The sequence below is a fragment of the Pagrus major genome, chromosome 9 (genome assembly GCF_040436345.1).
Source record: "Pagrus major chromosome 9, Pma_NU_1.0".
Taxonomy (NCBI): domain Eukaryota; kingdom Metazoa; phylum Chordata; class Actinopteri; order Spariformes; family Sparidae; genus Pagrus; species Pagrus major.
Genome location: NC_133223.1, coordinates 22,293,006 through 22,318,559, shown reverse-complemented (window position 1 = coordinate 22,318,559; position 25,554 = coordinate 22,293,006). Strand labels below are relative to the sequence as shown.

General features: G+C 40.4%; 1 protein-coding gene across 1 annotated transcript in view; it reads right to left on the bottom strand.

Annotated features, from left to right (window-relative positions):
- Window positions 1-1,710: 1,710 nt before the first annotated feature.
- LOC141002610 (polyprenol dehydrogenase) overlaps window positions 1,711-25,554 on the bottom strand; it is a 40,502-nt gene continuing 16,658 nt past the window's right edge. The window contains exons 4-7 of the mRNA XM_073473967.1: window positions 15,298-15,399; window positions 13,911-14,118; window positions 12,279-12,486; window positions 1,711-7,143 (exon numbers count right to left, since the gene is read on the bottom strand). Of these exons, the coding sequence (XP_073330068.1) occupies window positions 6,964-7,143; window positions 12,279-12,486; window positions 13,911-14,118; window positions 15,298-15,399 (698 nt within the window). The 3' untranslated portion in view covers window positions 1,711-6,963. The remainder of the gene's footprint in view (window positions 7,144-12,278; window positions 12,487-13,910; window positions 14,119-15,297; window positions 15,400-25,554) is intronic.

Below are 25,554 nucleotides of genomic sequence, written 5' to 3'. Positions count from 1 at the left end.
TCATTAAATCTCCCATAAGGAATTTATGGAGGGAGAGCTGCCACTTAGTGCTTGAATAAGGACCTATTAAGTGTGTTTAGAATGCTTTGAGGATTAAACTCACTGTTATAAACCATAATCTGTCCCGAGTATATGAGCATCAATTACCAAGTCGTAAATGAGGATGATCATTTTGTCATTTCAGGTTGCTCTCTCTGTCTCTCCCTCTCTGTTTTCTGCCTGAGTGAGCCCAGACGACAGTCAATTTAGAGCAGACACACAGTATTGTATGTGAGAGCACCTCATTCTCCTCATTGTGTCAGATATTCATTCTCACAAGTCGACGTGTACATGATGTAACGCTGCTCGCCTGCCATTCAAATGCACCTTGATGAGTTGACTTACATTTTCCCAGCGTTTTGATTCAGGCCGTGCGGCGCTGCTGCATAATTAAATGTCTCAATAGCACTTTTCTTTTGGACACGATGACAAGAGCTCTTCTCTGCTCCTTCTAACAAAAACTTCATGTCACATATGCAGAAAAAGAGAAGTCTGATTCATTTGTTGCACTTATGGGACCAAGATATATGAATATATTTAGTGCAGAGTGTTTGCTTTGCTTCTCAGATTTGTGGGTTTTCTGAGATATGACTCTCCAAAATCTCCCGTAGGTGGTCAGCTGGGTTGAGATCTGGTGACTTTAAAGACCAAAGAATATAATTTTCTTACTCATCAATTCACTCAGTGACACCTTGTGTACTGTGGATGATTGCACTTTCATCATAAAAGACACCACTCTTGTCAGGAGAGGATTTTTTTTCTTATAGGATAAAGTCACTAAGCTTTTGCTCTTGACATTTTGATCCAAAATCAAAGTCAGTAACGCCTGCTGCTCAACATTTTTAATACCTGTCACAGAGCATTATGGTATAGAAGCCCATTTCTGCCAGTTAAAGAAAAAAAAAGATGAAAACTGAGCTTGACGAAAAAAATATTCCCATGGTAAGTCATAATGATGAGATGAAACATTATGATCATGAGATAGAAAAAAGTCAAAATAGAGGAATTAGAGGTCAGATTTATGATATAAAAAGCCATAATTATGAGCTAAAAAAATCAGAAATAATTCTGACTTTCCATGGGAATTTTTTTCTTATCAAGGTTAAGAGTTTTAAAGCATTTTTTCCCCCTTTAAATGGACTTCCATATGACAGGGTGCTAATTCCTAATTTTCAGTGGTTAACATGTGAAATGTATGTGAAATAATGGCTTTCATTGAGGAAGTAGGCTACTAATACCACACTGAAAATAATACATAGTCCTGCACTGACAATGTATGTAAGTATAATCAGGAAAATGTAGCTCCAGGTATGTTTTGAATATGTTTTAGAACAAAAATACTCCAAGTAATACATGTATAAGTACCTTAAATTTGTACTTACATACAATACTTGAGTAATGTACTTCATTACATTCCCACCACTGTGTAGTTTCTGAAGGTATTTGCAGTGAAATACTTGAAGACTGCACTAAATCTCTAAAGTATGTATGACAGGAAGGAGTTAATCCTAGTGACCTGATAGTAAGTGTGCTTGTGTGTGTGTGTGTCACTGATGGATCTGAGAATATCTCCAAAGTTCAGACTGCGCTGGAGGCTGGCTGTCTCATGCTGCGTGTCATCAGTCTGACAGTTTCTCACTCACACACAGTGTAAAGGAGGGAGAGCCAGAGTGGCACAATGATATGTTTATTGAGAAGCTTTGGATAATAGAAAAGGTGGCGGCTGCTGCTGGAATGTCACAACCATTGACAAAAAACATGGACATGAACTCCCTTATCTAGACACACACACGAACGCACACACACACACACTCACACGTACACTCCAATCACTCCAAAAGAGAGAAAAAACTTACAGCAATGCACAGGACAAGACGGTAATCACAGTTTCTACGAGCTCATATTCTACATGAAAAATTCACAGTTACACATATATGAGGGAGATTTTCTTCATAGGCACGGCAAAAGCAATAAGATGTGTATCTCAACAACAACAAAATAATGATTAAAAATAAAAACATTTTGCACTTTTCGTAAATCCTCCAGGGGCCCAGATGGACTGAGTGTTTACGCCGGATCTGAGGTGGGAACATCCTCGATTTGCAGCCCTGCAGGGACTCGAGGGAAAGGTTGCACTCACACTAAAGGAGAGAATGTTATAGGGGGGATGGATACGGATGTGTTTTCTCTACCAGAGTGAGCACTCAGTTCATCTGCTGACCCCCTGTATACATCTTTATATTATCTCTCTTCCTATACATATACACATTTAGGATTTGCAGAACTTGGGACCCAAACATTTAATATAAATGTAATCCCAGGTCAGACAGAAGAATGGCTATTAGAGCATTGTCAGTCTACATACAGCTCCACTTGTCAATGTCCAGTGGGTGACAATGCTTTGAAATAATCATATACGAGTAAATCACACACAGACAATATCACAGACGGTTACTTCAGCTGTTTTTTTCTTTTTTGCTCTTTTTCTATATTTGCAATTCAAGTTCAGAGAGTTCACTGTGTTGTCCTGTCTGTGTGGAGCGCTTCAGGAGGAGTACGCTAAATATATAACAAGGTAATTCATTGATAATTTAGCAGCCCTCCTCTGCACACTGACACAAGGAGAACACCAGGACAGACCCTCACACTCCTGCTCGTCTCGTCTTTGGAAAACCTTGTGCTCAGATAGGAATGACAGTGGGTGACGTTTTCCCTCTCTCTCTCGTTCCCGCTCAGGTTTTTAAACATCGACTGTCAAAAAAAGTAGTAAGCTGGTGTTTTTATTTGTGTGAAGGAAAGCGAGCGCAATTGTTTAATCAGGACTGGGTTTGGTTTTGTTTGTTATTCTGTTATTTAGTCAGTACCTTGCAGTAGCCTCGGGGAACCACACAGTTAAACAAAGAAGCACTGAGGCGATAACTAGTTTGTTTCCGAGCAGTGCGACGAGAAAAATTAGATCTCAAAAACTGATGAATTTTGCTGGCATTTAGAGTCAATTCCCACACAACTGCAGCACCAGAAAAAAACACCGCACCTCTGAGGGCATTCAGCTTTAAATAAGGATGAGTTTAACTTCGTTTTAATACACTGAGGGTCTGGTTTGTGATATTTTGCAAAATAATGGTGAGTTTAAAGCTGAACTGATTGGCTGGACCACTCGCCAGGATAAAAATGTTAGCATCGTACATTTCTGCAAACCACGGCTATGTTACATTTGTACGTTTCATGTGTATCAGATCAACGTATTTACGTATTATACAATATGTGTTATATCTCATTTATATTACATGTATATGACCTGACTTTCATGTCAGATGGAGGAGGGGATGGTGATGGCGTGATGGCTAGGTGGCTGCCAAGCGAGAGACTGAGCGTGAAACCACTGGATAGTTCTAGTGCAAGGCATTTCGACATTTGGAAACAGGAAACCATGGAATATTTTTAGCGGTCTTAATGGTATCACAACCAGATATTTTTGACAAGTCATCAGGACAGTTTGAGGCTGTAAACCTTTTACCTTTAACTAGACGTCTGGGAAATTTCCAGCCATTTCTTTGTGGCCACAGAACCAGGTAAGCCAAAACAGGATGTTTTCCTAACACTAACCAAGTGGTTACTGTGCCTAAACCTAACCAGACCACAAGCACAGCGTTGTCATAGAGTAAAATTAAAAATTGGACATCAAGAAAAGTAGTTTAAACATATACATGGTTTGCAGAAACGTACATTGCTAGCATTTATCCTGGTGATTGGGTTGAACTGGAATCAGATACTCTCATTAAAATGAGGTGGACAGAATTCAGTAATTCAACAATAAGAGCCAATCAGATTAAACTCTGAGGTGTTGTCCTAGAGCAGTGTTGTGTTCAAGTCATATTGTCAGGTTTAGGCTGTTCACATCAACATCCAAGTAATCAAGTCATTATTACTCAGAAACTTTTCTCGTGTCTTACATGGAAATGCCTAAAATCCAAACAAAAATGGATGCTAAACATCAGCTAAAGTCTGTCAAGGATACCCCAAATGGATGTACTGTCATTTAATAGTATTTATAACAACAGTCTTTAGTTGTCAGGTCATGTGGACATGGGAATCTTCTCTATCACAACCATCCATCCCATATGACATGAACACAGCATTAGTCTAAAGATCGACCCTCCAGAGATGCATTTCTTCATAATGAGCTACTAGACTCATACAATTACAAAGGCTCCTCCACAAAAAAAGTTAATGAAACACTGCTATTTATTTTACCCAAAATTGGACGACACGAGTCAACAATCCATTATGTACTGCGTTCAGGCAATCCTTTTCTACTCATAAATTCACACAGTCATGTCATATTTACCAAGTACAAGTGTAGGACTGGGTATTGTTCTCTCGTTTCCCCATCATGTGAAGAGAAGCATTAAGTTGTGTAAAATGCCACCACCACTCCTTGGTACTACTCCTTGGTACAGGGTTATTTCCATCGATAGATTAAAGGTATTGAGTACCGATACACAGCCCTATACTTGTGTTAAGGTGATCTATCGCTGGTAAACATATCACATGGACTAAACCAACAAAAGGTTGTAAATAATGGAAGCCAGGCCTGAACTCCACTATTTGCAGCATGGGCATGTTAATCACAGGGCATTACAAATCAATGGAAGTAATATGGATGCTTTTTTTCCCATTAACCTGGTCCACTATTTGCCTAGTGTTGCATTGACATTTGTTGCTTTTTTGATGATAACATCCTACAATAAACATGGACATTTTCAACTTTATGGGTTGACAAGGAGCGCCTGAACACACCATCAGATGTATTTCTGAGTCTAAACCGTTGTCGCATGTAGGGGAGAGGAGCAGTTTCAGCCTGGACTTCTGAGGGACACATCCTTCAGAGGATCCAGCCCCTGAACTGGGACACATCTTCAAACTGCTTGAAAAACTGTAGATTTTCCAGAAACCACTCAAAACAATGCACACTGACAATGTGTTCATTAGATATTTTCATACATGTAGACATTTTGAATACCTGATATATGGGTAACTTGAAGCTGGTATCTTTTGTCATTTATATATTTTCTTTCTTTCCTTTTCTGAGTGTCTGGCTCTCTGCTACTGGCTGAATTAGCTACCACAGTGATACTATTGCTTCACATACGGCAGATAATAACGAATGCTGGATGCTCAGTGGCAGTATTCAAAGCAACGACAGACACTTATAGCCATGGGATGGCATGTGGGGAAGGATTTTTAGCCAAAACTTTTTAATTTCAGATAAAACTTTTCATCTTCACAGCTAAAATGGTTTATCACAGTGGAGATGGTATTATGGCGGCGTGTGTATGTGTGTGTGTGTGAGTATTTTCCTGCATGAGTAACAGACGTGTTTGTTTGCTGTGTGCTTGTTTAGATAAGCCTGTGCCTGGATGTACTGCCTCCACTGTTTCTGAGTGTGTGTGTGTGTATGTGTGTGTGTGTGTCAGCTCAGCAGATGGAGTTTGATTCTCACCACTGGGAAATCTCAATCCCACAATGCACTGGGAGCTGCGCCAAGTGAGGAAGCGGCAGCAGCAGCAATGAGGAACCAATCACAGCTTTAACACTGGAAATAAAAAAGGTGCATTCCCTCTCTCCCTCATCTTCCCACTGCTGTTCCTCTAGGACCGGCCATTGTTGTGCTATCCATCAACATGAATTGGGTCTATAGCATGAGTTAATTCTTAACTCATAAAACACACACAGGTATCACAGACACAGTAAAACCGATTAACACAGATCACAAAGGAAAACTGGGACAGTGGAGTGGCGGTCTTTTTTTGTTTCTGAGCAGACAAAAGCGAAACAGAAACGACTGGAAATCCTTCAGAAAATGACAGCAAAGAAAATCCCCCCAGAACAAAACCGAATGCCTCGTCACTCTCAGGGTCTATAGGGGGAACTGTTCCACATTTAGGCCAACTTTTACATACGATCTCTTCCCTCTCCAAATCCCCCGATCAGTCCAGTCAAGGAGCGTCTTTTGTTGGATTGCTGAGCCGTGGAGAGAGAGAGGAAAGAGGAGTTGATATTGTTTTCCCAGCATCTTCATGAAAACAGCAGGAAAAAAACACAGCTTATCATACACGTACCAGCAGTCAACACGAATGTACCGACGAAAATAAAGTGCTTAAAAAGAGCGGGATGGTAAGACGATGTGATTTGACATCACATTCCCCTGCCACGGCAAGGCGGGTCCAGGTTTGAAAGATCAGATCATTGTCATGATGCGTGAAATGTGTGTGTTTGCATGTGTGTGTGTGTGTGTGTGCTAAGGTTTGACCGACGTGAATTTGAAGTCAGTATACTATGCCAAAATTCAGCCTTTGAATGGAAGTCCAAAAAGCATTTTACTGTTTGCCTTAATTTTTACTTTTAGGATGGAAAAGCCTCTGAAGAAGCATCACCCAAAGCCAGACTAATGACATTAAGGCAGAGTGAGGCGGTTGTCATTGAACACGACACCGTGGAACGACATCTGAGTTCAGCTTCGATCGGGGAATAAACTTTATCAGATCAGAGATGAATGACAACTGATAATCTGTTTAAAACTGAAGCCCGATGTCAGCAATGTCAACAAAATCATATGTCGATATAACCTTAGCGTGTGTGTGTGTACGTGTGTGTAACATGTTTGCAAACAAAGACAAAAAGAACATCGTCCATTCCCTGTAGCCCTTCTTTGGCGGGTCTGGAACAAAAAAAAAGAGGTCTTCACTCTCCAAACAACCAATCACAGTCCAGCGGTGGGATATGAGATTGTCAACGTAAAATGACTAGGAACGCCTCGATGTGAGGTACGCACGGAGAGGAGAACACTGAGAAAAGGGGAGAAGGAGAAGGTGGCTGGTTGGCCCGAGTGCTAAGTCCAGTTAGACGTCCTTTAGTCCCATGCTAGTGCAGGCCCAACAACCGGAGGCTGGTTTCCCAGAGGCTCAGCTGCAGCTGGGGGTCAAAGGTCGGCGGTGTTGTCATCTCCCGGCGCCCATTGGCCCAGTAGCCTCCTCCGCACTCCCCCTCCAGGTCCGGTGACAGAGCGGCGTACAGCACAGTGGCAGCGCCCTCTGCGGGAGTCTGAGGAAAACACACACATCATTAAATATATATAAATATATATACACATCTAAATAAAACAAAAACAACTGCACACCAAAGGACTGGGGTGATGGCGGGATGACAACTTCAACAACAAGTTATCACTGCAACAAACAAATAAAGTGCCCCAGTGTGTGTGTGTTGGTGTGTGTGTGAATGCCAGAGGAGGGCTGATGTCACTGTATGTTAGTGTCAGTGAAAAGAGAGCTCAGGGTCTGTGTGTGTTTGTGTGTGTGTATGCGTGTGTGTGTTTGTGTCTGCATGCATAAGTGTGCGTGTTAGTGTTGATGCATTTTAACAATGATCTCAGTGTCAGCTGTGAGACCAGGAGCAGGTTTCAGAGCACAGAGGGGATCACATCCTGCGAGCATCAACAGTGTGCTTGCATGCTTTGTGTGTGTGTGTGTGCGTTGTCGTACTGCACAATACTTCCAAACATGAATTTTAATTGTTTCTCTGAATGAATTATTACTTTGCTTGCGGGGCTATACTTTTCATTACGAGCGACGATGCAGGGAAACACAACTCGTGCTTCATTATTCACGCTGCTGTCTGTAGTTTAAAGGTCCGTTCACACATGGAGGGGTTGTGGCACTTCCTGGATCACTTTTTGTGGGAAATAAAATAAAACAAAACAGCTTATCTCCATGACAACAGGCTCATTACGTTTGCTTATGACTTTCCAGTTGCAAAAATAATGTCAGACCATCGCCCTTGTAATTATCTAGTTGGCTCTTGATTAAAATCTTTGTCTGGTCGCACTGAAAGGGCAACACGTCCTTTTTATTTGATGTTTTTGCCCAGTGGCATTATTATGTGTCTTATGTGTCTCGTCTCGTTTTCCTTTCAAGCTGAGATGCATCAACCCTTATTAACCCAAGAGAGAATGATGTCACATAATCAGCGTTTTAAATGCGTTCCGATGTTATTAAAATGATATAAAGGAATGTAAGTGGGGTCCCACTTAACGCAAAGCAATATATATAAAAATCTTGCATTTATAGTCCTTGGCGTGTAATGTTGCAGTGCTTCCAGAAGGCCACTTGAACGAGACTGAATCAAAGAAATTAAAACACAACAAGTGTTTTCTGTCCAAGGTATTGGAGCCTCAAGGGTTGGAAGTGTCTTGCTATCGAAAAAACATTTATTTCAAATGAATAGACAAAGTTGCTGACAAAAAAGGGATTTACATCATATCTTCTGGATTTCTTGAAAATAATAAAAAATACTTTTATAAAAAAATATGCTTCAAATTTTGGCCAAACAGCTTCCTCAGTCAACCTTATGTAGCACTTTATCGCAGTTTCCCTGGAGACTTTATCGTCATTATACCCAGCTACAATGAAACTTTGTGTGGCTTCTCTCCGTTACTTAAATAAGAAATATTTAAGAATATAGAAGCAAGATGATCAGATAAGAGTGAAGAAATAAAACAAATAAAATAAAATACAAACAATAAATAAGTAAAGGCAGCATCAGACCAAGAGAGAGCGCATGCACCACCATGAATACATCCTTCCTGACGGACGCTGATCAACAAACTCCCTGCCTCGGAAAAACACTTTTTATTCCGAAGCTCTCAACTCATGTTTGACGATAGATTATCTGCTTTCATCAAATACTTTAAGAAAGATCGTAATTAGCTCTGACAATATATGAACATCTGATCACGCCCCCATCTCTGTAATATTCTCCCGTTTCTATTGAAATTTTAATATTAAATTGTTGGAGGATAAAGGTGAGATATGTAGGAATTGTCAAATTCATACTCAAAACAAGCAGTGGGGGCAGCATATCACCGGAGTGACCCCTAACTGCTGCTTCCCTTCTGTTAGCTATTTAGCTTGATTTGCCGTACATCTAGTCGTCCACACTGTGAGCTCGGAGCACCAGGAGAGTAATGTTTCAATTCTGTTGATAATTTGAGTTAATTTTTTTAATATTTTCATCTAAAATTCTAACACATTGTACCTTTAAGGACAAGAAATCAGATTTCTTTGTTGTAAATTTGAATTCTGTTTAATCTATTCAGACGGTACGGGAGGCTTTTAAAGTCACATATAGACGCTGATACGCCTCAACAAAGAATATAGATGTGCCAAAAAACATATTCTGAAGGCTGAACTAAAGAAATTAGAGCAACAGCGTATCGAGGACCTTAGCAATTCAGAGCTTAAGAAATTAGTTCTATTCACTCGGGCAGACTTGAGGACTATATTGCATGAAGAAACATAATTTGCACTTTACAGACTTTGAGGAAAGTATTTTGAGAGTGGTGATAAAGCGGGGAAAATGTTGGCACAAGGAGTAAGTTCTCAATTCCTGAATGTAAATACAGCTCAAGGGAAGTACTTACTGAAACAGAGCATTTAAAATGAAGTGTCTCAGAGTCAGAGATCAAGGCTGCAATCAAGATTTTGGCTTTTGGTAAGGAGAGGCTCCTGCCTTTCCTGCCTCAATACTGTAACAGTTACAGTATTGAGTTTTATGATTGCTTTAAAAATGTACTGATCCCTTTTCTCACTGTACCATATAATAATCAATCAGTCTGTGGGCCACAGTATGAGTTCTGCTGTGATTTCTCTTTTGCCAAAAGCAGACAAAGACCATTTGCGGATGATTCATCCTCGTCCACGACAGTAAGTCTGTTAAATAATGCTCATAGAGTGCAATATGTCCTGAAGGACTGGTTTCATCTTTAATTCATACACACTGCTGCCACACTGCTAGCAACATGTGAAGACTTTTTCATATAATGTCAAGAGCAGCGTGAACTCTGCATCCAGCAGTGGCAATAGCCACATATAGAAAACATCAAGCAGGCTAAATATTTGGTCGGGTCACTGACAGGTCTGGGAGCCACAGCCAAAGACAGCAGACAGCAGCAGCTCCCTGAACCCATTCTTATCATCCATCTATTTCGAGCAGATAGTGATACGTTTCCAGTGCTATAATAATCATTGCTTCCTGCGCATCCTAATCCATTGTTCCACCTGTATTTCTGCGCACAAGCAACGTGGACTTCTTTGACCGGCTCACCTGTTGCTCTATTGTATTTGACTTGACTGCTTTTCTCACAGAGGATATTGCACTTTTTTAACAATGTTCACCAATTACAAGGACCGCTTCATCTGAATATTGATTGCGTCATGCTGGCAAGCGGTGCTGATGGCTTCATCGACTTTTTAAAAGCATCACCAGTGTCAGTGCCGTGTATCTCCTCTGTTTCCTTGTCTAAAACCATCAGTGTCTACTCAGATATAAAATGCTGAAAGTGAACACACCACATCGAGATAAAATGAAAGACTAAAGACATCACATTGACTCGTTTAATTACGTTAAAAGGGTTAGGGTTACTCTGCACAACTGTAATTTAGTTTCAATTTTTTGATAACATGTGGCATATGTGCTTTCATACTTTTTTTTTTTTTTCGTTTTTAACCTTGAATTTTTATACTTAACATTTAAAATCCTTTTTTTTTTACCGTAAGAAAAATCACATTGCATTTCATTTCACTACATATACTATTGCATGTGTATGGGACAATCATTTTGTCTTTTTTTTAAATATTCTGATTGGTCAATCTTGGTTTTATTATTAGGTGTGTAGTTGAAATGACAGTGAAAATCCATATAAAAGCCCATATGATGTGTTATTATAACTGTAAGGAGGACAGTCTTAAAAATACACTACATATTTGTACACACCTGCGTATTTAAACAATAGAATCATCGTATAGCTATTTTATTTTTACATTTATACAACTCGATAAATCACCGTGACTACAGATAAAAAACATCAATATATTCTGTAGTATATTGCAAATTTGCACAATGTACATGAATATTACGCACATAGTACCAGGCACTTCTCTATATGCATTATATTTAGAATACAGTTCTCACTAATGTTTTCTCTCAGTTTTTTCTTTCTACTGACCGTCCAGCCTTTGCCTCTGCATTAACCTAAATGTCATGGCTCGAGATAAAAAAAAAGGTGTTACAACAGGCAAGAATCACGCTTTGTGTGTGTGTGAGTGTTAATGATTACATGCATGAGTTTGTGTGATTAATGTGTTTGTGTATGTGGGGCAGAACCCTCCCAAAGGTTGCGCTTGGAGGCAAATGCCTGTGACAATTGCAGTTTTGGGGGCTGAAACACGCACACGTCTCCTTCCATTAAATCCCAGGGACATTAACAGCAGCCTGCGGCCAGCGCTTTAAGCTGCACAAGGAATATATTTTAAAATATAACACACAGCAAACAGCCTGTCGTGATTTTCATCAGCACTTACATTTTCAGCGATGTGGATAGATTGTGTGTGAGCACATGCATGAGTCTGTGTTTTATCCTGTATAATGAAATCCTGAACAATGTCTGCACTCGAGGTTGTTTTTTCAGGTCACTGTGAGTTCCTTGAAGAAAATGTAACAGGAGAGCAGTCTCTTTCCAGGAGAGCAGACCATGTGAAGGCAAAGTTACTGATTTAAATGGCTAACATAATTGCTAGTGCGACTGTTTTGCTGCAGATATCCAAGATTTTAACTTGACATAATGAGGGAGGACACAGTTTGGCTCAATTGTTAAGTTCTAAAATAAAAATCTAAGCTCCTTGATATGCGATTTAACATTTGGAGTGCAGATCTTTTGGTTTGCAAACCTAAAGAAAATACCTAATTTTACCTACTCGACATTTATATTCCAGTCATTTAGCTAAGAGAAACCTCACAAGGACAACGCCGGAATAAACTGCAGTTAAGGGGATTGAGGGAAAAAAAAATGATTTAACCAAGATGACAGCCTTGGTGTTCTTAAAATATTCTGGTAGCATAAAGTAACAGAATCAAGTTTGAGGGTTAGAGACAAAGTGCTGTGAACTGAGAGCGGAAATGCATGAACGTAATCCACGTCAGCCATGTTTGATTTATATTGTACATCCTCTGGAATTTCCCTGAAAAGTATACCATGGAACAGTTACACTACTGGAAAATGAAATACTCTTTTGAGAAGTGTTTAATGTTTAGTTACGTGTTCAAAAATGTTCAATGTGTAGTGTAGTTTAATATTTTTTTCTGTGTGAATACATCACATTTAAATCTGGACAGTGTTTTACCCTGAAGAGCAGACGAGCGATGACGCTCTGTGCCAGGCTGAGGGGCATCCAGAGGTGGCGATAGAGAGCAGTATCCACCATGCCAGGATCCACGGCACATGAGCTCAGTGGGGAGCCTTCACGCTGAAGCTCCTGGTGGAGGTGGGAACTAAACAACAGCTGGGCCAGCTTACTGTGACAATAAGCAGCGTGGGCTGAATAACACTGGCTGAAGAGAGAGACAGAATGACACAGCGTCAGACTTTTACATTAAACGTGCCTCCGTTTAAACCTAACAAGGACAGTTCAGTTTTATTCCATTCATTCTGATCAACAGTTGCCTCAGTCGGTAACATTTTTTTCACGCAAGAAAAACTTGTTCTGCTGAACAAGGACAAATTCTTCTTACAGTGGAAAATTTAACAAGACCTCTCTGAATCCTCTGGCTCAACGGGCACATTTGGTAAACAAGGACACACAGTGTCATTGATGTGACGCATCTGAATCGAGGCCCGGACATCATCATTCGACTGCACAGCCACAGTGCCAAAAACGTATAAAGATCTAAAGTCTGAGGACATCGAGTTCCAGACACTGTGTTCCTGTTAGAAGGTTTACAGCTCATATTTTCAACATGCAAAGTAATTTTTATATTTACATATCTGTTGACTATTGTTTTACCTGCTGATGCACAGACTCATTATTTTTATATAATGACGGCCTGCCCAGTTGAAGTTCTCCTGCCACTCTGGTTTGGTTTTTTAGCTGTTGTAGTATTGTTCATTTCTTCAGCTTCTGGAGCTTAACGCTTTTCTGAGGTCTTGTGGCCACTGCTGCAGTACTTGTTGCACCATTGCTTGTTTGTTTTATTTCTTAACTGGCCCGCGAATGTGTTCCTCACCTTCAACATTTCAGATCATATTAAGTGCTGTTAAGCCAAAGCGCGGGGCTGTTGCTGGAGTACGTGGCTTTTGAATGTCGTGCTGTGCTTAGGGCTCGTGTCGATATATATTCTGTATTTTATCAGGCAAAAATGTTGCGCTGGTGTGGCACATGACTTAACGCTCAGTGAATTTCTCAATGTCCGAAAAGCGGAGGCAAAAAAGTTGTCTTGACAACATCTCACTGGCGACACAGGATTTTGTTATTTAATATGCTGTTAATAAATGTATTATGTCAGCTTCTGGCCGTGTTTTTCTGTGAAAGTAAAATGCGGTCACAACTATCCCTTGTATTAAGTCTGGCTGAGGTAATGTAACAACACAATGAAGATATTCAGGCGGCTAATGCTTCTGGACAGGAGCGCTGCAAGCTGGAATGAGCACGAGCCAACTGGAGCCAACAGTTACCACCTAATGCCAGCAGAGAATCAGACACTTGTGCTCGTGATGCCAGCACAGAGGAAGAACAGGTGAATGTGACAATCTGGAGCTGGAAATGTTCTTAAATAAAACAAACACAGTTAAGGGATTATTGCTGTTTAATACAACTATGGTATCATTTTCTATTTTTGTCCACATCTCATCAATTAACTTATTGAGCACAATGTAATTATAAGTAGCATGACAAATAGCCAACAGTACAAAATGACCAGCTGTGATCTGGCTGTGACTGCTTATATGTGTGACTGTGTGAGTGTGTGTGTGAGCCTACAAGCTATTTAGGTCATTTAGTCTGATATCGCCGACGCTGTGTGCAGACGAGGAGACATTGACGACACGGGAGAAGTAACCACATTTCCCAGAATCCTTCAGCGTGTCCAGGAGCAGCCAGGTCAACAGGAAGTGTCCTAGGTAGTTCACACCAAAGTGCTGCTCAAATCCATCTTCAGTACGGCCCTCAGGAACCAGCATGACACCCGCTTGAGAAACACACGCACACACATACACAGGTAGAGAAGCATTTAAAGCACACAAACATACATTTCAGTGAAGTTTGAAACTATTCACAACATGGTGCTCATTAACTTTTAGACCACTAATATCCAAATTCTTAGATGGGCTTGATGAAACAGAACTACACACACACAACATAAAAAAACTGGTGCAAGAAGTGCAGACAGTCATGATCTGGTTAATAATATTCTTAATATCTTGTTCAACAAGCATCTCTAATATGTCTGAAGAGTGTGTGTGTTACGTGTTTGTGGTATTTTTTATATAAGAACTGTAACTGGCCTGTTGCCTCTGCTTCAGTCTGCCAAACAGTATATAAGTATGTGTCTCATTGTGTTTATTTTTACTATAAAACAACAGTTTTTTGACTTTAGGAAGAGTTCGTCCTTATGAAGTTTTTCTATGAGTTGTGTTTACTGATGCTATGATGGTGACACCACTAATCATTTGGTGAGTCACAAGTGTTTTAGTATCAAATATGCTCGTTAAACTGTCTTTAGTACCCAACTACAGATATAATAGCAGAAAGAGAGTTGATTGTTGATTCTGGTGTTCTCATTTGGGTAGTTGGCTCAAAATGAGATTCAACAATCCCTCTCCAGAATCACTAACAGCGCCTTTAATAAAATTAATGGGGAATTATTTTCACCGGACATTAAGATTATGAGTGATTTAAATATGTCGGACTTTTACTTTTTCAATAAAAAAAAAAACAGGAATTTCCTAACTCTCAAGTGGTAGTAATATAAATGTAAACTTGAAAAAACAGACAGTTCCAAGATCTCTATGTCTTGTGTGGTAAATATATTTAACAATATCTACTTACATCATTAAAAGTGTTAAAGAACATAGAATCAGTTCAATCAAACATCTGGAGGATGCTGGGTGGTGTCAATGTCTGACGGAGCACATGCGAAACACAGTTTTGATCTTCCAGTACTTTACTGGCAAAAATGCTGAAATTATACTTATTACATATATTTTTCAGTGAGCTGAGTTTAACACTAATCCTTTTTAAATTCAGTCAGGTGACAGCATCTAAATTACACTTCTCCGCAGAGGATTTCTACTTTTCTGACTGAATATTCGATGGACTTCTCCACATTTACAGCAAACGGCAAGAGCAAGACACCTCCATCACTCACCATTATTGACCAGGATGTTTAGCGGCAGGTCCCGCTCCTTGAAGCTCCGGACGAATTGACGGACAGACTGCAAAGAAGCGAGGTCCAGTTTCATGAACTCCACTGGAATAGACACACACAAACACACACACACACACACACAAAGGCACACACATCAGAGCCATTCTAAACGGATTATTTCTGCAAGCGGTAAGACATCAAAGAGTGTATTAATCATCTCTTACAGCAGGCTCGGTGGGCTCTTACAGTACAATACTGGCAGCGCGACGCTTCTGTTGCTCCGGCACATTATATCGAACCTAATACTTCTTCTTGAGCACCATCAAAGCTTCACACACCGTTATACCAGGTCTAATGTATGATAAGACACAGGCAGGAAAGCAATGCCCAGTAGCTGGTATCATCAGAGCGTGATAGTGACTCTGTGTGTTTAAGTGTAAGTGTGTGTATGCAGAAAAATCACTTTGGGATGCTGAGTATACTTAACACAGACACACATTTCTTGTGCGGACATCTACTTAGACACACACAAGCACTGTACTCAGGCACCGTGTTTTTTTGTGTCAAAGAAAGTATTATGTGTTTTGCGTTATGACAGAGTACTGCCACAACTGTATTTGTGCTTAAAGATTTAGTCCCACATTTGAAGAAATTCCCCCCACATGTTCCTGAGATATGGTGTTCACAAGAATGGGACAGACATGAGGTGAAAGTGAGGTTGACCTTTGACCATCAAAATCTCAACAGTTTGTCCTCAAGTCCAAGTCGACATTTGTGCCAAATTTGAAGAAATTCCTTAAAGGTGTTTCTGACAGACCACATAATGGCTCTGGTCACGGTTATCACTGACATGGAGGTAGAAAAACAGGAAGGCAAACTTGTTTACTGGAATGAGGAAAGTCGATTACCTATTTCTAGAGGGAAAAAAATTAATTTACACTTTTATCTAGGTGTAAAAAAGATGCATGTGTTCGTGTGTTCATGTGGTCCCCCCTGACCCACTTGCGCAACTTTAACCTGCCAGGCTTCTTAACAAATCTGAGTGGTTAGTTAAAATATAGCTCACAAATGCTGCGACTGGTGAGACAGCAGAATCAGACTTACTTTAACACTGCCAGTTTGATGGCAGAGTTTGGCAAATTCAATTTATTAAGATATTTTCTGGCCAGCTCTGAAGTTTTGTTTTAGACGTTCTGTTTTTGTCCTTCCCTGTCTTCTTTCTGTCTGCTCCTTAATTTACTGTTGTAATAAATTTAAGTAAATGTTCATCTCTCTTTTCCCAGCAGGCTCTGTGATGGTGGAATGACCTTCTCCAATTCCACTGGACTGTCATTCCCAATCTCAAACGGTAATTTGAAATCTTATCTCTTCTCCAAATGCTTTAAATTGTGCCTCTGTCTTACATCCTCCTCTGCATTCACTTCAGAGCTCCTCTCTGTGGGAGAAAACATGTTCTAAGAATGTAAAACTTTACGTCCTCTGTTACTTTTGTTTTTATGTACGTAAAATTTCAAAAAACCAAGTGGTACTGGTTCACACTGAACCGCAACAAACAGCAATCCTACAAATCCCCCATGAACAACATGAAAGTTGCCAATAAACAAATATCAACAATATAAAACATATTTACTGAGCCATGTTCCCTTGTACCATATTACAGCTTGTTTGTTTGTTTGAAACTGCAACAGGTTGAGGTGTTTCTTTTATATCTTTTCTCAGGCTGGCAGCGGAAACCAAAGAGCTATAATACACAGCGGTGTCAATGTTTTCCTTTCTAACATTCTCTGGATGTGCAGCTGACAGGAGTAATATCCCATATCACAGTATCAAAGAGAGCAGTGCGTCTGGGATCAACAGTGAGAATGTAAAATGGGGAACCAGGAGGTCACCCATACTAACAAGCTGCTTCATTCACTTGTTCGGATCCTGTTTATTAGTATTACTGCCATATTATAGACCTCAATTTACTAAAACCCTCAACATGGACAGGAGTTTAGGGATGAACCCCACCTGAATACCTTAAAAAACGAGATATAAGAAATTCAAAATATAAGAAAATTTAAAAAGGAAGGAAATATTAAGAAGCCTTTATTATAGAGGCTAAATCATTTTAAGGCCAGCCATTAAAAAAGCCTACAGGTTTCGACCAGCAGGTCTTCATCAGGCCTCCAAACGAAGGCAGGGCTCCCAGATGTGACAATTTTGGTCGGACATTTGCCCAAAAATCTGTCAAGGCAGTGCACTTGAAATTTAGCAGTTTATTTCTTAAACAATTGAGATTATGGCAGTTTCTTGGTACATGTGATTTAAATAAGAAAAATATGTATTTCAACCTTTTTTTTTTTTTTTTACCTGTTTACAATCATTTACATAATGTGTTGAGAAATTAAGTTAAAATACATTATCGGATGCATCTATATTATGTGCGGGTGCACCTAAATGAAAATGTTAGGCGCACCAGTGCAACCAGAGTGAAAAATTTGTCTGGAGTCGCGTAAGGTATGTTTGTTTCTTTCATTTGATACATTTTCTTATATCTGTAGTGTCTGGGTTGCCTCTGGTTTCTGAAGTACTATTTTTCCCATTTTCCAAAAGCACCTGACTCAATTTTTATCTACATTGTATTACAGAGAGCAACAAGTTCACTGCCATCACACACAAAGACAAACGTCAAGAAGAAAATATATTGTTCCTCCCTATAGCTCTCATCACCCTCCGACAGGTCAAACATAATAAACAAAGACAGGAGGAGGACTGAGAGAGGAGCAGGCAGGAGAGTTGATGGAGTTGATGGAGAAAAAAACGCTGTGACAGATGAGAGTGCAACCGTCCCTGATGAAGGTCTGATAACAGCCTTATCTCCGAGCCATACCACTCACCTCCTGCTGTGTGTGTATGTTTGTGTGTTTGTGTGTGTGGGTGTAGGCAAGAGAGCGAGAGAGAGAGAGAGAGAGAGGGATAAAGGTAAGGAAAAACAGGAGCAGAGAGAGAGAGTGTGTGCAAGTCTATCAGTGTGTGCATTTCCATTGTATATACCAGCAAGCAAACGTGCGTTAGCCTGACAGCAGGTATTTGTGTGTGTGTGTGTGTGTGTGTGTGTGTGTGTGTGTGTGTGTGTGTGTGTGTGTGTGTGTGTGAGTGTGAGTGTGTGTGTGCGTGCGTCCTGCCTGTCAGTCCTCTCCTGTTCTCTTGAGCTGCCTCTCCTGGGGCCGGGTTCTTTCAGATAGGCCAGTCATATCAAGAAAGTCCACTGGGAGTGAAATGCCATCGATCGGGCACGGTCCGGCTGCTGCCAGCCCTCAATTAAGACCCCAGGATCTTCTATATTTCTATAAAGCTCGGCTTCTTCGACTCAACAGCCAATGACACACCAACTGTGTTTTTGTTACGGAGGGATTATCTGAAAGTGACGACAGGAACTGCCTCTGGAGACACATGCTGTTTAAAAGCCACTGGATCCATTCATAGTCCCATTTATATAATTTATCTTTATGATCATTTCATAATTAAATTAAACTGTAAAAGAAAATCAATTGTGAATTAATGTAGTCGCAAAGCGTGAGTTTTTCTTATTAGTGTTTAAGTGTCAAAGGGGTTTCTTAAATGGAAATGTTCCAGTATATAGTATAAAGCCAGCTCAACAACCATAATAACCAGTATGGATACCAGTATTCAGTCAACATTTTATGTCCATATTGTCAGATTTTGCATAAACTGTCTTATCTGTCATTTCAATGTAAACTGCTATTCAAAATTAGACATTAACTTAATGAAAATGTTTCAATTGTCACTTCGTAATTATAAATTGTCAGATACCACTATTTCAAATGGTCTAAAACCTTTATTAGTACTCGTGTAATCAGTACAGTTATGCCAAGCTCTACAATTATTCTGTTTTCACTTTAAAGGAGCCCTACTGTATTGTGCTTTTTGTCTTCTTCCTTTCCTCCAGTGTTTTGTGGTGTTAAAGATCTTGAAAGTTAAAAAGGTCAAAGTCCGTCTTAAAGAGACAGGAGCTAAAACAGAACGTTTGAGACAGGGGGATACAGTAGCACTGGACAGTATGAGAGAACAGATGTGTTTTTTGAGCATTAAAGCATGTAAACCTGTTCTAGCAGTAACCCAAGATTAAATTATGAACCTGAAAATGAGCATAATATGTTTCCTTTAAAGATCCAGTGCATCAAGCAGTGATGTTGCAGACTGTAACCTACTGAATAGCCCTCACCTCACCCTACCCTTCCATTTTGTAGGAGAAGCTACAGTGGCTGCTAAAAAATGCAAAAAACATAAAAGTCCCTTTTTGGTTTGACCATTCTGGGCTACTGTAGAAACATGGCGGACTCGGCAAGAAGAGGACCAGCTCCCTCTGCAAATATAAAAGGCTCGAGCTTCTAAGGTAACCAAGACACAACAGTGATCCTTAGTTTCTGGTGATTATACACTAATGAAAACATAATTATGGATATTATATTCCATTTCTGCATAGAGATCCTCCTAAATTCTACACACTGGACCTTTAATGACATTGCACAGTTATCTAAATTGACAAACAATGTTCATATACACCACGATGGTCACTGGTTACAAGTCTGCGTCATCAAAAAGTATTGACTACAGTCTTATCATAACATGTTGCAACTGCAAGTCTTGCAAAAGTGAAGGTGTCATGATGGGAACTTTTCTTTGTCCTTTTCCTCTTCAACAACTAGTTGCTGCTATAAAAAGGTCTGAAAGGTCTTGTAATGGTCCATCTGTTCATTAATCATGTTATCATAGACAGACATTCTGATATGTCACTGAAGGAGAAACACAAGTATAAATAATAAAATAAACGCATGGTTGGTTTCATTTAGTTGCTTCAGTCAGGGTCCTGGTATTTTGCATGCTGGCTCACTGTCACACTGAGATGGCTAACTGGGACACATAAATAGAACAAAGCCATCGCTAACGTTTTTGGTAAAACCTGTGAATTTCATACTGTAACAGGTCAAAATGTCTGCTGTGAAAAAAGGACTATTACTGGTGAAAGGTGAAGATGCCATTTCTGTTATGTTTCCACATTCTGCTTCACTGTTGCCTACAAAACCTCACTGACTAAAGCAGATTTTTGCTGCAGCGTGCTTTCTGGTATTACTTCCAAACAAAGTCACTTGAATGCACCATGTCACATTTATAACCTGCAAAGTCTTGAAGGGGGCAAAAGTCAAAGGATTTTTTCATGGAAGAGTAGCGATTTCTAACTGTGCTTCAGAGCTTGAGGACCGTCACCTTCGTCTCCCCCCTTTCCAATTCCTGTCTGAACATCTCAACCAGTTGCTCTCTTTGCATGGAAAAGCAGACGTGGGTGTAGTGTTATGCAATTGCATCTGTCATTTTTAAGGCTAAATGTGATCATAAATGGCTCAGAGCAACTGAAAAAATAAAAGCATGCTCCAACTCAATATCCAAACTGTTTGTTCTGGGATTCTGGAGCCGGGGTCATCAACTACATTTAGCCCAGAGCCAGGTTTTTTCGACAGACACTGTGGGGGGATGGACTAAAAAAAAGAATTATGTATCTAGGCCTAATTAGCCTTCCATATTTTCAATTACATACAAAATTAATATCTATTACTCATCTAATCTAATCTATATTGATAAAAATGCTTTCAGACCGCCAAGGAGGAAGTCAGTGCTCAATACAAAATCCATAGTTCAACTACCAATGAATGAGTCCTTATCTCAACAAAAAACTCCCATTCAGGATCCCAGGAGGCAAACAAAAACACAGTTGGCCACCGGATATAAACCCAAGTGACGTCTCTTGCATCTAATAGAGCGTAACAGTGAGGAAAATCCCATTCATATTCTGAATAGAGGATGTCGTTTGGTTGGCATGGTTCCAGGTGTATGACTCATTATATATATTTCTGAAACATCAGTGAAGTGAATGAATGGGAAAGTGATTCTCTAACACATCTGGAGTTACCGCCTGTTCAGTTCAGCCAGCACGCTGCTGTTAGCTCCAGGAAATGGCCAGCCGAGGATCCAGGCCGTTTGATGGTGGGTTCATAGAGTAGGCCGAGGGATGATGGAGTTGGAGAATAATCCGATCCTGTAGAACAGTGAACTATCAATTACGAACTTTTTGGCTCATGCTAGGGGTTGGCAAGCTGATTGAGGATCACAGGACGGACTGAGCCTCTGCTACCTCTGAGTTATATTATTTGTGCGCATTTTCTGAATTCATTAATACTCATCATTAATACTTGCAGGCCGAATGTGGCCCACAGGCTGTCATTGTTCTAGAGTTTGTTTCAGGTAAAAATACCCTGCTAACTACAGAAGAGGGAGAGAATGAAGAAGTAAAAATAACTTGTGCATTTATAAGGGATGTCAGTTTTGGTTGATTCTGCTGTCGAAAGCCTGACACCCATTAATTGTTAACTAAGCAGTTAATTGAGAGAAAAGCGTAAAATACAAGAGGCGCTTTTCTTTATACCGGTGCTACATTGGCTCAATGAGCTCTGGCGCACCACGTCAGCTTCTCTGCCAGGTTGTCTGACATGTACCGGACGGAGAGGCTCTGAGTGAGCAGCACGTCTCACTTATCTGAACCTATTTCTATACTTGGTTTGGAGAAATGAGCACACTGGACTGCATCTCTCAGTCAGCACTGATGAAGTTACAGGAAGTTGTGACGTTAACTTTCGTTTGTGAGAGCTGTACAGCAGTCGTTTGTCAGAGCTATAGTTGATTGACACTGATTGGCAGCGTATCTCCTCGGACCAGCGCATCACACTTCCTTCCCTAGACAAGCAGCAATGTGATCTTCGGCTGCGAGCCATCCTCAGAGATGGCAGCACGGTGCTTGTTCTTTAAGTGGTACAGTATAGCACGAGTACTATTACTAAACTGAAGAGTAGCATCACGCATTTTAACTCACATTGGACTCTGAAGGAAATGTTTCCACAGAGCTTCTCTTAGCACCCTGTACCTTTTTACCTTTCTTTCCCTACTCTTTAACACTGTTAGCTAGGAAGATACTAGCACTGTGTGTTTGTGCATGCGCATGCAAATTAACCTATAGACCAACATGGGTAACAAATAGGTATCAAAAATATCCTCTGTAGTTAACCAAAAATTGGTTAACCATTGACATCTCTCGCACCAATCAAAGCCTGATAAATGCAATGGAAAGTCACCGAACAGTTTTCCAAGTTGAACCTATTTAACCTAAATATTGTGACTGAACTGTAAACCTGTTTTAGCCAACTCAGTCCAATTGAGATTAGATTTTGTGAATAGGTACAAGTGTACCCTGGAGTTGTTTTTCCAGCCAGGCTTCAACATGAGACAGCACACGACTCTGCTGCACTACATCCTGAACAGCAGGTAATTAATATGTAAGCTGGATAATGCCCACGTCTCATACGACTCACAACTCATAGGAAAAGAGCTCTGGCCTTCACCTTCTTCTGCTCTATTTTATGTTTCTTTTATGAAAAATTAATAACTGTAAAAAGCAATATATTAAAACAATGACGAGGGAGGACTGCCCGCTTCTCTTACCATAAATCCCCTCTTTCCACCTGGCTTTAACATGCATCTTGTGTCCTGATTGTGCCTACAGTAGATATGATTAAGCTGGATTACACCTAAATCTGATATTAAAATGCATCGCTAGTAAACGCATCAAATATCTCTACTGTTTGCCCAAAAAAAGGACAGTAAACACCTTGATTTTTGGCAAATGGTTTACTCTAGGAGACGATGTTTAGACAGGAAATACGAAGTCAAATATGACTAACTATCTTCAGATGTGTTTGAATGATGTTTTCAAAAATTCTGCACCAAATAAAACACAGTAAAAGATGATTGTCAAGTCACAAATTCGCCTGAGTCTTAAACCACATGTTCTCACCTTCCCTCTCTCCTTCTCTACAATACGGTCTAAGGTAAGACTGAAAATAAAAAAAGGATGAATGGACTGTCCTCTCTGAAGCCACCTCTTATGAAGTGACACGAAAAATATATAGTTTCACTTTGAGTGGACTGATAAACAACATGGCGATATCCAGGAATATTAGGTCTGGGCATCGTGCCAGTGTTAGCTCCTCCACAGACATTTTCATTCCCCTTACGTGCCCCAGTCAACTCAAGCTTGTAGTGTCAAAGGGTTGATACTCTCACAGGTCAAGACAGCTCTAAATCTACAGTAAATTTGTGTACCACTTATACCACTTTTCACAAAATGTACACAACTTCATGCTGATATTTACATAAAAATGTGTGTGTTTGTTGAAGTACAAAAACACTCCAACAAGGTCAGTCTTCAACGTATTTGAAGACTGACCTTGTTTTACAATTGAACTAAATAAAAACAAAGGCGGCTAAAAAATGTTGTTAATTGCCGTGAAAGAGCTTAGGTAAAGTAAGAGCAGCTGGGTTACCTAAGCGAGAACATTTTATGTGTGTTAAGCAGATAAACATACACACACGCACACACACACACACACACAGGTTGCCTTGCTTCACATTCACACTGTTAATCTAGGCCTATGGTTTGAGGCACAAAGTGTTACTTTCAAGTGCACCGTGACTAAAGTTAGTGGACAGACAGCGCTGCCTGTGGCACACATACAGAAATACCCTCTATCTGCATGTGTGTGTGTGTGTGTGTGTGTGTGTGTGTGTGTGTGTGTGTGTGTGTGTGTGTGTGTGTGTGTGTGTGTGTGTGTGTGTGTGTGTGTGTGTGTGCGTGTGTAAAATGCTCTAAGCCTCATTGACTAAAGCCCACTTGCAGTCTAAATCCATTAGCATATTTCCACAGGATTGTACTCAACGTTTTCTAGGGACCTTTAATGCAGCAGGCAATACACTACACCATGATACCAAATGGGACCAAACGTACTTTACACATTGACCTATACATACATTTGACTAGAACTGAACAACACACAAAAACTCAAACAATAACCTCACATGACAACACAAACACATGCTATATAGCTAGGAAGTGACTGGTTTATTGAACAAGGCTGATCATGTGCATATGAAGTATTAGCCGCATGAATTAGGTCTTCTAGCTAACTGCATAGAGATCTACTTACAGTGCAACTTGCTGGCTGACAAAACCAGCTACCTGTTCATCTGCACAAGAAGGTTTGTTTAAATCGGCTTTCCTTTAAAGAAGTGGCTGGACATTTTGGGAAATCTTATTAAGAGTTATTTTGTGATTTCCACCCTTATTGTAGACGGAGCCTGCCTGGCGTGTTCCCTTTTTTCTTTCTTAATCCAATGCTAAACTAAATGTCACCTAACTGCAAGGTATTCAGTATTCGAAATGATCGATGCCAAGTTCAATTTTGTTTGGAAAGCCTGGACCTCTACAACGGAGGTGGCAAATTCAAAATTAGCATGACCACTCTGATTAACCAGAGTGACCACAATTATGAGAATAAGACCCTGTGACCCCTGGTGTTCAAAGTGACTGGAATGAACAGCATCTATTATAACATGAATTTTTTAAAGCCTTTTTTTCTTCATTAAATTACAGCTGACGAGTGACAGGAAACAGGGTGAGAGACGGGGGGTGACATGCAGCAAAGGACCACAGGTAGGATACGAACCCTGGAAACAGCCGCTGTACGTGGGGAGCATGCTCTACCAACTAAGCTACTGGGGCCACAACGCTCTATCTAATATATTCTATACAATATATTCTGATATTTTCTTGTGAAATTAAATTCCCTCTCATCTGTGACACCTTGAAATCCCCAAACTGTTCACACATCCGCTCTTTGAGAACCGCCCCTGCAGCCCACATGTATATTATGAGCCGTCTCCCATTTCTCACAACAGACAAATGTGCTAACACTGGGAAAGATGCCAAAGGGCGTTTGGAGAGAGATGTTTAAAGCTCCTGCCTCACATACTAATGAGAATCCATTACTGTCTCATTCAAACACACACACACATCAACACATTCTCATTCAGTGCACAAGCATCTGGCTACAGACACCCCCCTTGTCCCCTATGCCTCAGTGCCTGCCAATTACAAAAGAAGTAATCAATTCCACCACGGCCCCGTCCAGGGAAATCGACTTCAATGACACCAGCTACATGGCCGCTGTCTCTGTACCTGACAGCCACTTACACACAGGCAGGGACCCAGCCAGCCGGCTCTCTGCTGCTCTCCACTGCAAGGCCAAGCAAGGCAAAACACAGCTCACTTCCCAGTAGGCAGCGCTTCATTCAGTATCGTAGATACAC